General features: G+C 37.6%; 3 protein-coding genes across 3 annotated transcripts; all 3 read left to right on the top strand.

Moving 5' to 3' along the window:
- Nucleotides 1-2,554, top strand: LOC101469097 (duodenase-1). Its single transcript, XM_024799577.2, has 5 exons — nucleotides 1-60; nucleotides 136-283; nucleotides 358-484; nucleotides 596-859; nucleotides 951-2,554. The coding sequence occupies exons 1-5, from the start codon at nucleotides 3-5 to the stop codon at nucleotides 1,113-1,115; spliced, it is 762 nt and encodes a 253-aa protein (XP_024655345.2). The 5' UTR covers nucleotides 1-2; the 3' UTR covers nucleotides 1,116-2,554.
- A 1,207-nt stretch (nucleotides 2,555-3,761) lies between these two features.
- On the top strand, nucleotides 3,762-6,255 carry LOC112429850 (duodenase-1). Its single transcript, XM_024799582.2, has 5 exons — nucleotides 3,762-3,832; nucleotides 3,904-4,051; nucleotides 4,131-4,260; nucleotides 4,946-5,209; nucleotides 5,299-6,255. The coding sequence occupies exons 1-5, from the start codon at nucleotides 3,775-3,777 to the stop codon at nucleotides 5,461-5,463; spliced, it is 765 nt and encodes a 254-aa protein (XP_024655350.1). The 5' UTR covers nucleotides 3,762-3,774; the 3' UTR covers nucleotides 5,464-6,255.
- A 4,813-nt stretch (nucleotides 6,256-11,068) lies between these two features.
- On the top strand, nucleotides 11,069-12,534 carry LOC101471486 (mast cell protease 1A). Its single transcript, XM_012920135.2, has 5 exons — nucleotides 11,069-11,125; nucleotides 11,204-11,351; nucleotides 11,441-11,570; nucleotides 11,718-11,969; nucleotides 12,069-12,534. Exons 1-5 carry the CDS (start codon nucleotides 11,077-11,079, stop codon nucleotides 12,225-12,227), a joined length of 738 nt encoding a protein of 245 aa, XP_012775589.1. The 5' UTR covers nucleotides 11,069-11,076; the 3' UTR covers nucleotides 12,228-12,534.
- Nucleotides 12,535-13,921: the final 1,387 nt, after the last annotated feature.

The following is a 13,921-nucleotide window of genomic DNA, read 5'->3' as shown; positions in this document are numbered from 1 at the left end:
TCATGCACGGTCTGCAAATAATTCTGCTACTCAATGTTTTGACATGTCTCAAACAAGCTGGTAAGAATTGCAGTTTTTAGTCATTATTCTCCAAACATTTCATATGGGCATTAGCATGTTTTTTTTTCTTTGAAGCACGTGGAAGTGACATCATTGGTGGGGAGAAAGTCCCAAGGAAGTCAATGTTGTATATGGTCTCAGTGCAAAACAAAAGTGGTCATATATGTGGAGGATTTCTGATCACCGAAGACTTTGTTGTCACTGCTGCACACTGTGATAATGAGTAAGTATCAGTCTTCGTGTCATTTAACAGGTTTAGGAAATGTATTGAGTGCCTCTCAATAATCTTTGCTTCAGATACCCCACGCACGTTGTTCTCGGTAACCACAATCTCAACAAAGGCCAAAAAATAAGTATCAATAAAAAATTCAAGCCTAGATTCTATCTAAATGTTTTACTGGGTGACGACATCATGCTGCTTAAAGTAAGTACAACAGTTTGAAGTGACATAGTTGAGTGATCTAATTATCTACGTTACATTACAGCATAAGAATTTTGAATGTTAACTTTGTGATTTGATTTTGTATCTCTTCAGCTTTCTAGAAAAGCTCAGCTAAGCGACATAGTAAAAATAATTCGACTTCCAACTGCTAAAATAAACCTAAAAGAAAATGAAGTGTGCAAAGTGGCTGGATGGGGAATAACGGAAAATGGTACTCTAACCAATATACTGAGGGTGGTGGATGTGCCTGTCATTAACAAGAAAGTCTGTAAGAAGCAATATTCTGTCATAAATATACGTCTTCCCGCCAACGTTATCTGTGCAGGTGGCTACCCCACACACAAGGGATTCTGCCAGGTATGTTTTCTTCTTCTTCCTTTCACTGAAATTAATAACTGGTCTCTCGTTGTCAAATGTATAAACACCTTAAAATTCTTTCTTTTCACAGGGTGATTCAGGTGGTCCTCTGGTGTGCGCAGGATTAGCTGTTGGTATTGTTTCTTTTAACAAAGGCAAGTGTAACTACCCTAAAGCACCCAATGTTTATACAGACATCTCAAAATACCTCCTGTGGATCAATGCAATTCTTAAAAACCCAAATAGTTATTTGTAAAACTACAATTGTTTTTCTGCTGTATTGCTTCATTTTGCTGTCATTTTCTTTGTGTGACCAAAAACAGAAATAAAAATTGTATCTGCTAGTCCACGGTCTGCAGACCGTGACTGATATTGTTACTAATAAAACCATGGTTTTATTAGTAACAATATCAGAAGGGAAATATTTCATTAAAACAATAACAAGGGAGTCCAGAAAATAATTTGGTGTCACATGAAGAATAAGCAACATATAGTAGTATTAAGGTTATCACCATTACCATTTCAAGATGTTGCTGTTTTTCCATAAGATTAAAGTGACATCTTTTAGAGACCAGTATGTGTCACCACAGTAGTGAAAGTACATCTACACTGCTACACTGACTGGAACTATTTCACAGAGTGAGAGTGAGATGTCAAATAATCAATAGTGAAAGCATTATTTTTGCAATATATTTGGCAGCTAATGAGAAACAAACTAAATACTAACGAATATTCAATGTGTACATGACTGCTGAGTGAGCAACAGCAATAACCGTAAAAGAGACACTCATGTAAACAAACTGTAATCTGCAATGCTAGTGATGGGTAGATAAGGTCAAAATGTTATTAGTATTGATGCCATCTAGTGGTGTACAGATTGATACCAATTTTTCCTATATAAAATACGTTCTAGAATCAATTCTCATATTAAAATATTGATATTAAAATAATTTGTGGTAAATTAGAAGTTTATGATTGACAGGTAAACAGTGGAAATTAGCTATATTATTGAGATTGTCTAAATGATTGGTAGGAACTACTATTTCTGCTTGTCATGGTGATATGAGAAATAAATGCATCACGGCTCACATAGTAATCAAATCTGGCAGTCATTTAATCTCTTATGCATATCACTAAAATAGTTCAGAAAAAGTACCGACTGCATCTTAAGGATGTAATTTTGCTGAAGGAGTAATGTGTTTTTTAAAATTTGTTCACAACAGTGCTCTAACTGTACATCACCAAGTTGATTAAAAGAATGTATAGAGCATTGTTGTAATCTAATTTTGTACTGTGGTAATTTGTACATCCACATGCTTTTAGAATGTTTATAGATATGGATGGTCCAGTTTTGGATCACTGGGTGGTTGTCATACTTCGAGAGCAGGCAGGACTCAAACGCCGACTCCGAATGCAGTTCTGTGAATTTATATAAAATGATAGTAAGCCCCAGGGCAGACCCAGGACACCCAGGACCAGAGATTATATCTCTCGGCTGGCCTTAGAACATCTGGGAAGGCCTTGGTGTTCCCCTGGACAAGCTGGAGGAGGTGGGCTTCTCTGCTAAGGCCGCTGCCCCCGCAACCCGGCCCCAGATAAGCGGAAGAAGATAAATGAATGAATGAATGAATAACCAGAGTAAACATAAAATGCTCTTTGTAAATGATTATTTTATTAAATAAAGAAGAATTGTTATCCAAATCTACCTGGTCCTGTGTGAAAATGAAAATGCCCCTTTTGTTAAAAATAAATTAACTGTGATTAACCACATTTTTTAGTTTAGTTTCACTAAACACACTCAGGCCCAATTACTGGCAGACTGGGTAAATCAAGAACTCAGTTCAATAGAACCCATGTGACAAATCAAAGCAGGCTAAAAGAACTCAATAAACAACACTTCATACAGCAATCTAAAGAAACACTTGAGAAACAAAGTCACTGATAACTCTGTGACCGGCCTACCAAAATTACTCCAAGCGCACATCCATGAATTATCCAGGTCACAAAAGTACCCAGAACAACATTAAAGAACCTCAGGCTTCACGTGTCTCAGTCATGCTCAGTTCATGATTAAACAATAAAAAAGACTGGGCAAAAATGGCATCCATGGGACAGTTCAGGAGAAAACCATTGCTGACCAAAGAGGCATTTGCTAAAACATATCTTGATGATCCCCAAGACTTGAAAGACTGGACAAATACTTTGTGGAATAATGAGACAAAAGTTTAACTTTTTGGAAGGTGTGTGCACCATTACTCTCTGGCATAAAACAGCATTTCAAAAAAGAAAAATAATACAGAAAGTAAAATATGTTGTGGTTGTGTGACAATCTGGTTTGGCCTGCTTTGCACAAACATCAATATACACGTGCATAATACAAATAGGACCATGAAAATAGGTCATTACACAACTACAAAAACTGCCATGTTTGCTAACCGTACTGCTCTTCTGGATATCTTGATTCCTGCATTCCTGTTTTTCAGCCTGTTAGAAATGATCATGGAGCTTCTGCATGTGCGCTCCAACAAAACAGTGCTTTTAATTATATTTTGTGAGTTAGATGTATCAGGGATCCTGCACAAAGTACTTCTGTGTGTGTTGATTGTATTCATATATCTCCATGTACACGTGATAGCATTTAGTTTACATCACTCTGTTAATTAAGCTGGAGCTCGGAAAGAAAAGCGTCTGGACTTCCAGTTTCTTGAAGACGTTTCACCTCTCATCCAAAAAGCTTTTTCAGTTCTAAGAGCATAAAGAGTGATTCAAATGTTCTGTGAAGATATGAAATGAACGTTGAGAAGACAGGAAGTGAAAACAACCCCAAAAACCACAAACCACAGACAGAGTGCAAGGTAAAGCATAAAGTGGTCGACTATCTCCCTGAAAGATTTTTCACCCGACTTCCATGCATCATGCACGCTCTGCGAGGGTTTCTGCTCTTTCAAACTTTGACGCTTCTTAGACATAATGGTAAGATTTTATCCATTTCTTACAGATGTGCAAAAGTGTGTTGCTTTTAAATTTTGCACATTTGCTTTCAGCACTGGGGAGTCAAATCATAAAAGGTAGAAAGGCTGAGAAAAAGCAGATGATGTATATGGCATCAGTGCAAGACAACAATGGACATATATGTGGAGGTTTCCTTGTCAGTGAATATTTTGTAATGACTGCAGCGCACTGTGCTCCCAAGTAAGTAATCAAAACTCTTCATGCAACCTCAAATTCATCAAAACATAAACGTTCAATTTCTGTATTATCATTAATGTAGGAATCCTACAAGTGTTGTTCTGGGCACTCACAATCTCAAAAAGGTTGATGACACAATGAGATATGATGTGAAGATGTGCAAACATTCTTTTAAGGATGTTCTATCTGGAAATGATATCATGCTTCTCAAAGTAAGTAGATAACTCCTGAATCTCATAGACATGCATCTCTTAGGTCCTGTATCAGGTTTTTGCTGCATATGTTATGTTGTTATGTTGATGCTATATAGATAGATTTTGTTTTTGTTTTAGCCAAGTGTTGGCTAGTAGCTGTTTGACAGTCACCATGTTGGTGCACAAATACCATTTTATGCCTGTCAAACTGCATTATCCTCGTCACTGTTCAAAAAGAACTCTAAAAACCTGAAATGTTCTGAAAATGGTGAGGTATAAGAACTGGATATGAAATGAATTTTATGCATTTCAGCAAGCCATGTGTGAAGCCTGGCTCCTTGGAAGCAAACTATAAAGAAATAAGTGGTGCCTCAACACTTTTACACAATACTGTAGTTTATTTTAAGTAACTGGCCCTGGATGTATTACTCATGGGAAAGCACATGAAAGAAAGAAAGTTCCTTATTGCTTGCCTTTTGCATTATATGTGATACAAAACAAACATGTTTTTATTTAGTTTAACAATGTGTTGCACATTAATAGGTATACTAAATGTTAGTGATGATTATGTATTGTAGTACATATTGGTTATTCAACTGACCAGCTACACATGTGGACACTCTGTTATGGTTTGGATTTAAACCCTATTAAATTTGCCTTAAGTATTCTCTTTTCTATCTCATTCCTTATTTTCTGCCACTAGCTGTCCAGGAAAGCTCGCCTGGAAGGAAACAAAGTTATTAAGCCAATTAAACTTCCACATCCAAAAATTAATCTAAAGGAAAACAAAACCTGCAGTGTAGCTGGATGGGGGGCCATAAAAAGTAACGGTGAAAGTGTTGACGAGCTGCAAGTGGTGGATGTCCCCATCATTAACAAGGACAGGTGTCAGAGTGTTTGGCAGAATATGCTTCCGGCTAAAGTTATTTGTGCAGGTGGATACTTTAAAAACAAAGGAATCTGTCAGGTAACTTTTTTTCTATCTACAACCTATGATATTAAAAAAAAGATTGATGATTGATGGGCAAATCAAATAATAATATTTCCTCCTCACAGGGTGACTCTGGTGGCCCTCTGGTGTGTGACAATTTGGCAGTTGGTGTCGTTTCCTTTAACAACTACAAAATCTGTGACTATCCGAATGTCCCCAACGTTTATACAGACATATCAAAATTCCTTTCTTGGATCAAACCCATTCTTAAGAAAAAGAAATGCTACTAATCTCTGGCTGTCTTCCACAGTGCATCTTTTGTCCTACCTTCTTTCCCTGGGCTCCAACCAGTCATGATCATTTTGTTAGACCTCAATGGGAGTTTTTGCTGTAATCAGAGCTAGATTTTCACCATTAGGGGGCAGCGTTCAATTAACTTTTCACATCTGTCAGAAACAAGAAAATGGAGAGTTTGGTGTGAGATCAGAATAGTGTGTGTGGTGAGAACCATTTACTTACTGAAAGAAGGTTCTGGGTTTAAAGTTCCTTGTTGGCCAAGGTTTTCTCTCATAGTTTACCGACACACTTGTTTGCTTAATTGATGATTTTAGATTTTACAGTGAATGGTTTTCTGTCTCCTTGTTTTACGCCTGCAACCAACTTGCAGGCTGTCCAGGATGTACCGTCCCTCTCACACTATGATAGCCAACTCTTCCTTCTTGACACCAACCAACAGCACCTCCTCTGTGAGATTACTGCAGTATTTCATGTTTCAATATGAATATCATTTACATTCATTTCATGCAGAGAAATGTAATCCTGAGTCAAGATGTTCTGTTACACTGTCAGGTGTCAGGAATGATTAAATCTCTTTAAGCATTTTGGCATTACAGTGAGTCCAAAAGCAAAAAATAAAACCTGAAGCTTGAAACTGTATTTTCTCTTACTCATGTCATTTTCAAAACTTTTTTGGGGAACTTTGCTGTGGGAACATCCAAGGAACAGGCCAAAGGCTTTAGTTTTTTCCACTTTAAAAAGCAAAACATTGCTATAGATACAAAAAGAAAATTGCTTCAACCTAAGACCCGTGACGATAGCCAAAAAAAGTCTCAGAAAACATGGATCACATATGAGCCAAAATATAAAATGCCCTAATACTAAAACCATGCATACTGTATATGCTATGGAGTAAATGTAACTGCACTAGTTATTAGCAAGCCATTGTTGTTTAAGTCATTAGCCAGTGTGTGAATGCAGTGTTTTCATCTCCGTGAGAATGCTGACATTATGACCGGTATCTGGTGACTGTGGTTTCTTTGATTCAAAAACAGTTTATTACACTAATCACATGTGTTTTGGTAGCTTTGGCCTATGCAAATGAATAATGTTGTTTCTTCTTATGCTCTTCATTTGAAAAAGTTGTCCATTTAAAATTAAGTTGTGATAGTAAACAATTTCTTTGAAGGTAAAAGGCGAGGTAAGAACTAAGAACATTCACTTTCTGATCTGATATCCAAGCTAGCCTGAAAATGTCTCTTCTGAGAAGTGATGTAAAAAAGAGAAGGCTCGTTAAAAACAACTTTTTTTACACCAATGTGTAAAAAGAAAAGCCAAAAACATCTTCTTCTGTTCCGCTATCGGTTTCTCTACTTAATCAATCTGCTGATTAACTCATCTGCTTATCAAAGGAACAGAAGCTGATGTTTTAAGACTGAAGAACACACTTAGATGTGGGCAGATCTTCGTGTCAGCCGGATAATGTACTCAGCCTCAATCTCACCATATCACCGACAGTGCCATTCTGTTTTATTCACAGCTTGTAAATAAACGTATTAAACCTTTCCCAATGCTCAGGGTGTGGGTCCATCCTTATGACAAAGTTACAGTGTGTAAAAACTTCACCTCTGGATGTCTGTTTACTTAATCTCTCGAAATTCCAGTGCATAATTTTATCTATGGTGGTTGCTGTAGGACAAACGTTTTAAACAGTCAAGAAAGAACAAAAACATTTAATATAGGATACATTCCAGAAATCCTTCCCATTGTCTTTTCCTGACCTCTTGTCCTTGAGCTGGGTATGAGAAGTAATAAGAACTTAGGAAAAGAGAAGAACGGTGAGCTGAGAATCTGAATGACCTTACACTAGTCTCCTTAACAACGTGGCAAAGTACAAGGGATACAGCCTTAAGAGATTCAGCATGTGGACAAGGGTGACAAGAGTGAAATCAGTTCTTATCTAAGAATGACAATTATGGATGACATTTGGATGAGGTAAGGTAATGACTTAGCATTTGACATGGACTTTTTAAATTCAGAAATACAGACCTCTGCTGAAAGCTTTATCAGACATTTCAGTGAGCTAAATTGTTGAATAGCATCTTCTAATGGCTGAACGGCAGACACTCTGTCCACAGGCCAATGAGATTTGAACTATACAGCAATAGATTATATGCATCATGTACTACAGCTAAAGATTTTATAGGAAAACAAATGCAAAATAATAATATAGTCAGACTAGTAGTACAAAGACTAAATGCATGAGAAATCAGCAAATGTGTGTGCAAAGAACAGTTTACGTACATGTTCTACAAGCAATAGCTTATCTGGATCCTGTAGTGTCTGCGGTTCATCTAGTTTGCTGCAGATCTCAAAGATAATGCCATTCAGCTGTGTCAAGCCTGGCATCTGCCTTCTTTACTTGTGAGTATAGTTAAACTACAGGTCAATCAATGTATGTGAAAAACCAGAGGAAAGAAAAGCCAAAAATCTTGGAATAAACAAATTTTAAACACATTGTAGTTTGCTTCCACATATGTCTATATGTTGCCAGTACACACTATACTATAAGGCTTTTTGTCAGTTTTCAACCATTACATAACCAAGATAACCTTGAAGACCTTGGTGGATGCAAAATTTATTGTTGACTTGACTCCAATGACGTGCATTGCTTCCGTTAAGTCATATCTTAGCCATTTATGTGTAAATGGAAAACCAATGAGTCTGATGATAGACCTGAAGCAGGAAACTGGTTTCTGTGCTTCGTCATTGAAAGATGCAGAAAATAAGAGAAAAAAGCAAAGAAGAAAGTCACAAAAGTCACTGGCAATGATGTATAATCCAAAATAGCCACTTAATCATACTGACAAAGTTTGATTTCCACAGTAAAGTCTTTACATCTGAGTTTCCACTCGTTAAAAGTATCCAAAGTCACTTGATTTGTACCTACAGTTGACCAGGAGGCCAAAAAGGATATTGAATGAAACAAATCGGGAGGCCTAAAGTGTCTTAAATTTCAAATGTTAAACTAAAAATAAGCAGCAAATAATGATGGACGAGCATGTCTGTCCTTCAGACTGATGTGGCACTATGATTATGATCATGCAACACAAGTGTGCAAACTTAACTTGAACAAAGGATGTGGTTAGAAATCAAAATATTGTAGATAATAATCATACTTACCAGCAAAACAGACTGTTTCGCAAAAGGTTCATCTTTTGTGTTTCGAGTGAACACAAAGAGAAAAACAGGAGCAATAGAGACCAAAACAAAGAACTAACAGTTCAGGAGGCCAAAAGTGTGGCCACTGGCGAAGACAGAGCAATTTTGGAAGCTGACCAGGAGGCCAGCAATGAAGGCGGAGCAGATCTGGGTCTGGAGGCTGACAATGATGACAAAAACCATCGGGCGACAGGACTGGAGGCCGATGGTGGCCGCAAAGATTGCACCCCCCAGGAGGTCAACGGAGACCCTTGAGTGAAGCAGGTCCAGACTGTGCAGTGACCACTGACTCGAGAGGAGTCCAGACCACTGGCTTGGGCGAAGCAGGACCAGACAGTACGGAAACCTATGACGCAACAGGACCAGACGGTGCAGGCTGGGGGTGTGTGTGGCACAAAGCAGGTTCAGGCTGCCCTTCAGACTTGTGCTGAAAGGGAACCTGAACCTTGAGTTCAGGTTCTGTTGATGTGAAGCAGTGCAGAGTCCGATGCCAAAAGATGTCAAAAGTCTTAGAAACTTTGGACAGAATATGAGCCAAAATAAAATAATGAAAAATAATGCAAACAATAAATAAATATCAATAGAGTGTTGCAGTTTTAACCCACATGCAATATGTATAAAACTTTGTATATATATGTGAGTATCTGTATTATTATTATTAGGCACAGTGGTTAGCACTGTTGCCGCACAGCAAGAAGGTCCTGAGTTCAATTCCACCATCAGGCCAGGGTCTTTCTGTGTGGAGTTTGCATGTTCTCCCCATGTTTGCGTGGGTTCTCTCCGGGTACTCTGGCTTCCTCCCACTGTCCAAAGATATGCACTGGGGATGCAGTGGGGATAGGTTAATTGGTTAATCCAAATTGCCCATAGCTGTGAATGTGAGTGCAAATGGTTGTCTGTCTCTGTGTGTTGGCCCTGCGACAGACTGGCGACCTGTCCAGGGTGTACCCCGCCTCTCGCCCTATGACAGCTGGGATAGGCTCCAGCGCCCCCCGCAACCCTGAAAAGGATAAGCGGACGCGAATGGATGGATGGATGGATGTATTATTATTAATATTATTTTTTATTATGCTGTATTTCTTTGATGTGCATGTGGTTGTTTGTTGAAAGTCAGACTTATCAGCAACATTTTATAGCCAGTTAAACTTGATGTGTTCAGTTAGCATGTTAACAGATGAGCGATAATGCTCGACTCTTATCTATATGTATCAGTTGCTGTTTTACTTATTAATAGCGTGAATGCAGTAGTTTTATTGCTGTAACTGACAACAATGAAATTCATAAATCTGGTAATTGTGATTTCCCTGATTGAAAAACAATTCATCACAGAATTCAAATGTGGTTCAGCAGCTTTGATCAGCGAATAATGGTGGGGTTTTTTTTAGTTATTTGTTTAGGAAAATCCTCAATATAAATACCAGTTGTGATTGAATTGAAAGTCCTTATTGTCATTATACAAATTATAACAAGATTTAAAACAGCTCCATAGTGCACATGTGCTTAGCGCATTCTAAAAAACTATACAATAATATAACAATAAATATAATATAAATACACAGCACCAAGTAACAGAAACAGACCGCCAGAGAACGATGATACAGTCAGTGCAGATACTGAAGTGCAAATTACGTTTGTGCAAGTTTTAGTTGAGTATGGTGATATCTTTGGGGAAGAAGCTATCCCTGAGTCTGTTTGTTCTGGCCTGTAAGGATCTGAAGCGCCTGCCAGAGGGTAGTAGGTTAAAAAGATGGTAGCCGGGGTGGGTATTGCCCTTCAAGATGTTTCTGGCCCTGCTGAGACAACGGGAGTTATAGATGGCAGACAAGGATGATTTTTTGCGCTGTGTTTACCACCCTCTGCAGTCTCTTCCTGTCTGCAGCTGGCATGCCACACTGTCACTGCATAGGTGAGCAGGCTCTCGATGGTGGATCTGTAGAAGGTCACCAGCAGCAGGGTGTTTAGTTGCTCTTGTGATGGTGTAGTAACCACAAAGTTAAAACTCAGTTAAAAAATATTGTTTTGCAAAGGTGAGACTTTAAAAAGGTATCGTAATTACACTGTTTCTGTATTGTGTTACACTTTCACTTTCTGAGCTGATATGTAAGCTTGCCTGGGAAAGAAAGCACACAAAATTTGGCTCCTTAAAAAAGTTGTTTGATCAGCATTTGGTCATCGGATGTAAGGTTTTTTTTCTTGGTTTTATGCATCCATAATAAAACACAAAAAAGACATTCGCAACATTTCTCACATTTCTCAAAGTGGGGGTGGCTTGGGTGGGTGAAAAGGATGTGGTTCAAAGTCAAAATGAGAGTGATTATTATCATACTTACCAACAAGGCAAAACGCCCTATAAAAAGGTCTCCTTGATGCTCCTACCAGAAACAGTTCACCGTTTGGCTAACATCATGCACGGTCTGCAAAAACTTCTACTGTTCCATCTTCTTGCATGCCTCGGTAAGAACTGCAAGTCTTTGTTATCAATTTCCAACCATTTGTTGGGACATTAACTTAATTTTGGTTTTACTTTTTTAGGGCATGGAAGTGATATTATACATGGGGAAAAGGCAGCAAAGAACTCAATGCTTTATATGGCCTCAGTGCAGAACAAACATGGTCATATATGCGGAGGATTTCTCATCGCTGAAGACTTTGTGGTCACTGCTGCACACTGTGACAATGAGTAAGTAAGTTGTAAGTAATCCAACGTCTTTTGTGGTCAGTACGCTTTTATAAAATGTACTGACCAAGTCTCATTGATTACTTCTTCAGGAACCTTACACACGTTGTTCTTGGAAGCCACAATCTCAACGACCATCATGAAAAAATAGAGATTAAAAAATCCATCAAGTTTGAAAATTATAGAAATGTTCAATATGGTGATGACATCATGCTCCTTAAAGTATGTACATATTCATAGTTGTAACAGTTTCACATGAATTATAAGACCCTATATTTGTGGCGTTATAATTCAAATTTCATCACAGCAAAAGGGTTACTGTATGAAAACAGACATTTCAAATTTTCATTTCATGTTGTGTGTCTTCAGTTATCTAGGAAAGTTCAGCTAGACCGCACAGCAAGGATAATTCAGCTTCCACATGCTGAAATAAAACTACAAGAAAATGAAGTGTGCCAGGTGGCTGGATGGGGTTTCACTGAAAATTACACTCTACCTAATGAGCTGAGAGTGGTGAACGTTCTTGTCATTCAACATCAAATCTGTAAGGAAAACTGGCCTGATCTTCCTAACAAAGTTATCTGTGCAGGTGGCTATAGAACAAATAAAGGATTCTGTCAGGTATGTTTTCTGTCTCTTCAATATATACTAATTAGATTTTGCAAAATATATAAAACACTTAATATAAACTGACAAAATTAAAATATGTCCTCCTCACAGAGAGATTCCGGTGGTCCTCTGGTCTGCAATGGGTTCGCAGTTGGTGTTGTTTCTTTCAACAAAAATTTAAACTGCAAATACCCAGATGTACCCAATGTCTATACGGACATCTCAAAATACCGTCAATGGATCGACAAGATTCTCAGAGGTGTAATTTAAGCATTCCTGATTGCTCTGTCGATGTAACCAAAAGTGAAAATTAAAAAGATTCTGCTACTTCGCTCTGTCAAGCTGACCTAATTGAATTCAAAGCTCCTTATCACTTTATTCTGTCACCATGGATTCTTTCAATTACAGCAAGTGTTGATGTTCAAGTTATCTTTTATTACAATGTTCTAAATGTATTTTATGACCATGGGATGTAGATAACTTGTAACTTTATATGTTTCTGTGCTTGTAATTCTGCTGGCGTGCTGTCTGTACTGTTGTTTGACCCCCAAAGTTAAATAAGCAAATGAAAACAGCATGGTTGTGTGCACCTCATTTTATTTCAGATTTCCACAACAAACTTGGTGTCAAAAATAGAATCCCATGCCTGTTTGTATTCAGGGTCTATAGGAGACTTGAGCATGCTAGATAAAATTAGACAATTGTGAGCATGGCTAACACATCTGGTAAAGAAACCCCCAGTGAACAGGAAGCTTTCATGTTTACGAATGGGGTTTATGGGAAAAATATGGAAATTGAGCTATCAGCGTTTGGGTAAAACATTTCCACAAAGAGGAACATTGAGCTTGATGCAGCTAATAGATCATAAATCATAAAGTAAAAGAAAAAAAGCCAAGAAATAATTAAAAGAGTAATAAATAAACAAAAGTGTAATCACAAGTTGTGAAACACAAAAAGGGGAAATGACACCTGATTTAATTTTTTTCACTATCAATTGGGAAGCACTCAAGTACTCCTGTTAATTCCAGTGCTCCTCCTACATCTGAATAATTCCCTGAAGGTGTACAAACGAGTATTAGGGCCACAATAAGAAAAAATAATTGAGAAAAAAGTTGAAATAGTATTTCAAGAAAAAAGTTTAAATGTGGAGACTACAGATTACAAACTGCCATGGTTGCTATATCCTCTGAGTGAAATTGTACTTCAGAATCGGTTTTGGTAACAGGAAGGAAATGATTTCTCTATTAGCATGTAAACACAATGTGGTGATCAGTATAAGAACATTGATAAGATGGTGCAGAAAACTGCATCTGGATGGAAAAACACACAATTGTTGAAGAATGAATTTGCACACAAGAAAATGGCTTGTAATGGACAGACAGAAAGGTTATCGATAGTTACATCTATAAATGCAAGGGGATGTATGCTGTATGACAAAACGGCTGATCAATTTGTTTCAATAACTCGCCTAAACAAGGCATTTTATAGAGGGTATAGCAGCCGTAGCAGTATGTCTTTGGACAACAAGGGTAATCCTCACATTTCAACCTTTTTTTTCGAAATACATTTTTGACTCTAATCTCAAAATTCTGACTTTATTCTCAAAATAATCAAAGGCATTTTTTCTTAATGTTGTTCTAATATCTAGTGAAAATGTGCATAGTAATGAGGCCTAAACAACACAGACTGTATCTATATAACATAGAGACCATCTATGCTCACAGTCATCCTCTCTGAATTCAAACCTCCAAGCTTTGCATCCAGACCTCAGTCATTTGCACACTCATGTGTCATCTGATTGCAGTCAACATGTCAAGATATTTATCAGGTAAAAAAAAAAAAACTAAAGATTTCTTCCCATTTGTGTAAACCTATGGCTCTCCAAAAATTACTTTTCACTGACTTGCTGTATGAATCTTTCCTCTGAGTCTAAAATAATATCTTTCCAATCAAATGTTTGCATT

Source organism: Maylandia zebra, linkage group LG23 (genome assembly GCF_041146795.1).
Source record: "Maylandia zebra isolate NMK-2024a linkage group LG23, Mzebra_GT3a, whole genome shotgun sequence".
NCBI lineage: Eukaryota > Metazoa > Chordata > Actinopteri > Cichliformes > Cichlidae > Maylandia > Maylandia zebra.
This window is presented reverse-complemented; position numbering and strand designations above follow the sequence as displayed.

Bases quoted from the DNA above. Each gene is read 5' to 3' on its own strand.
- LOC101469097 (XM_024799577.2), top strand. From the start codon at position 3: ATGCACGGTCTGCAAATAATTCTGCTACTCAATGTTTTGACATGTCTC. The intron at 284-357 runs GTAAGTATCAGT...TCTTTGCTTCAG, and splicing joins GCTGCACACTGTGATAATGA to ATACCCCACGCACGTTGTTC. The intron at 485-595 runs GTAAGTACAACA...GTATCTCTTCAG, and splicing joins ACGACATCATGCTGCTTAAA to CTTTCTAGAAAAGCTCAGCT.
- LOC112429850 (XM_024799582.2), top strand. From the start codon at position 3,775: ATGCACGCTCTGCGAGGGTTTCTGCTCTTTCAAACTTTGACGCTTCTT. The intron at 3,833-3,903 runs GTAAGATTTTAT...ATTTGCTTTCAG, and splicing joins GACGCTTCTTAGACATAATG to CACTGGGGAGTCAAATCATA. The intron at 4,052-4,130 runs GTAAGTAATCAA...TCATTAATGTAG, and splicing joins GCAGCGCACTGTGCTCCCAA to GAATCCTACAAGTGTTGTTC.
- LOC101471486 (XM_012920135.2), top strand. From the start codon at position 11,077: ATGCACGGTCTGCAAAAACTTCTACTGTTCCATCTTCTTGCATGCCTC. The intron at 11,126-11,203 runs GTAAGAACTGCA...TTACTTTTTTAG, and splicing joins CCATCTTCTTGCATGCCTCG to GGCATGGAAGTGATATTATA. The intron at 11,352-11,440 runs GTAAGTAAGTTG...TTACTTCTTCAG, and splicing joins GCTGCACACTGTGACAATGA to GAACCTTACACACGTTGTTC.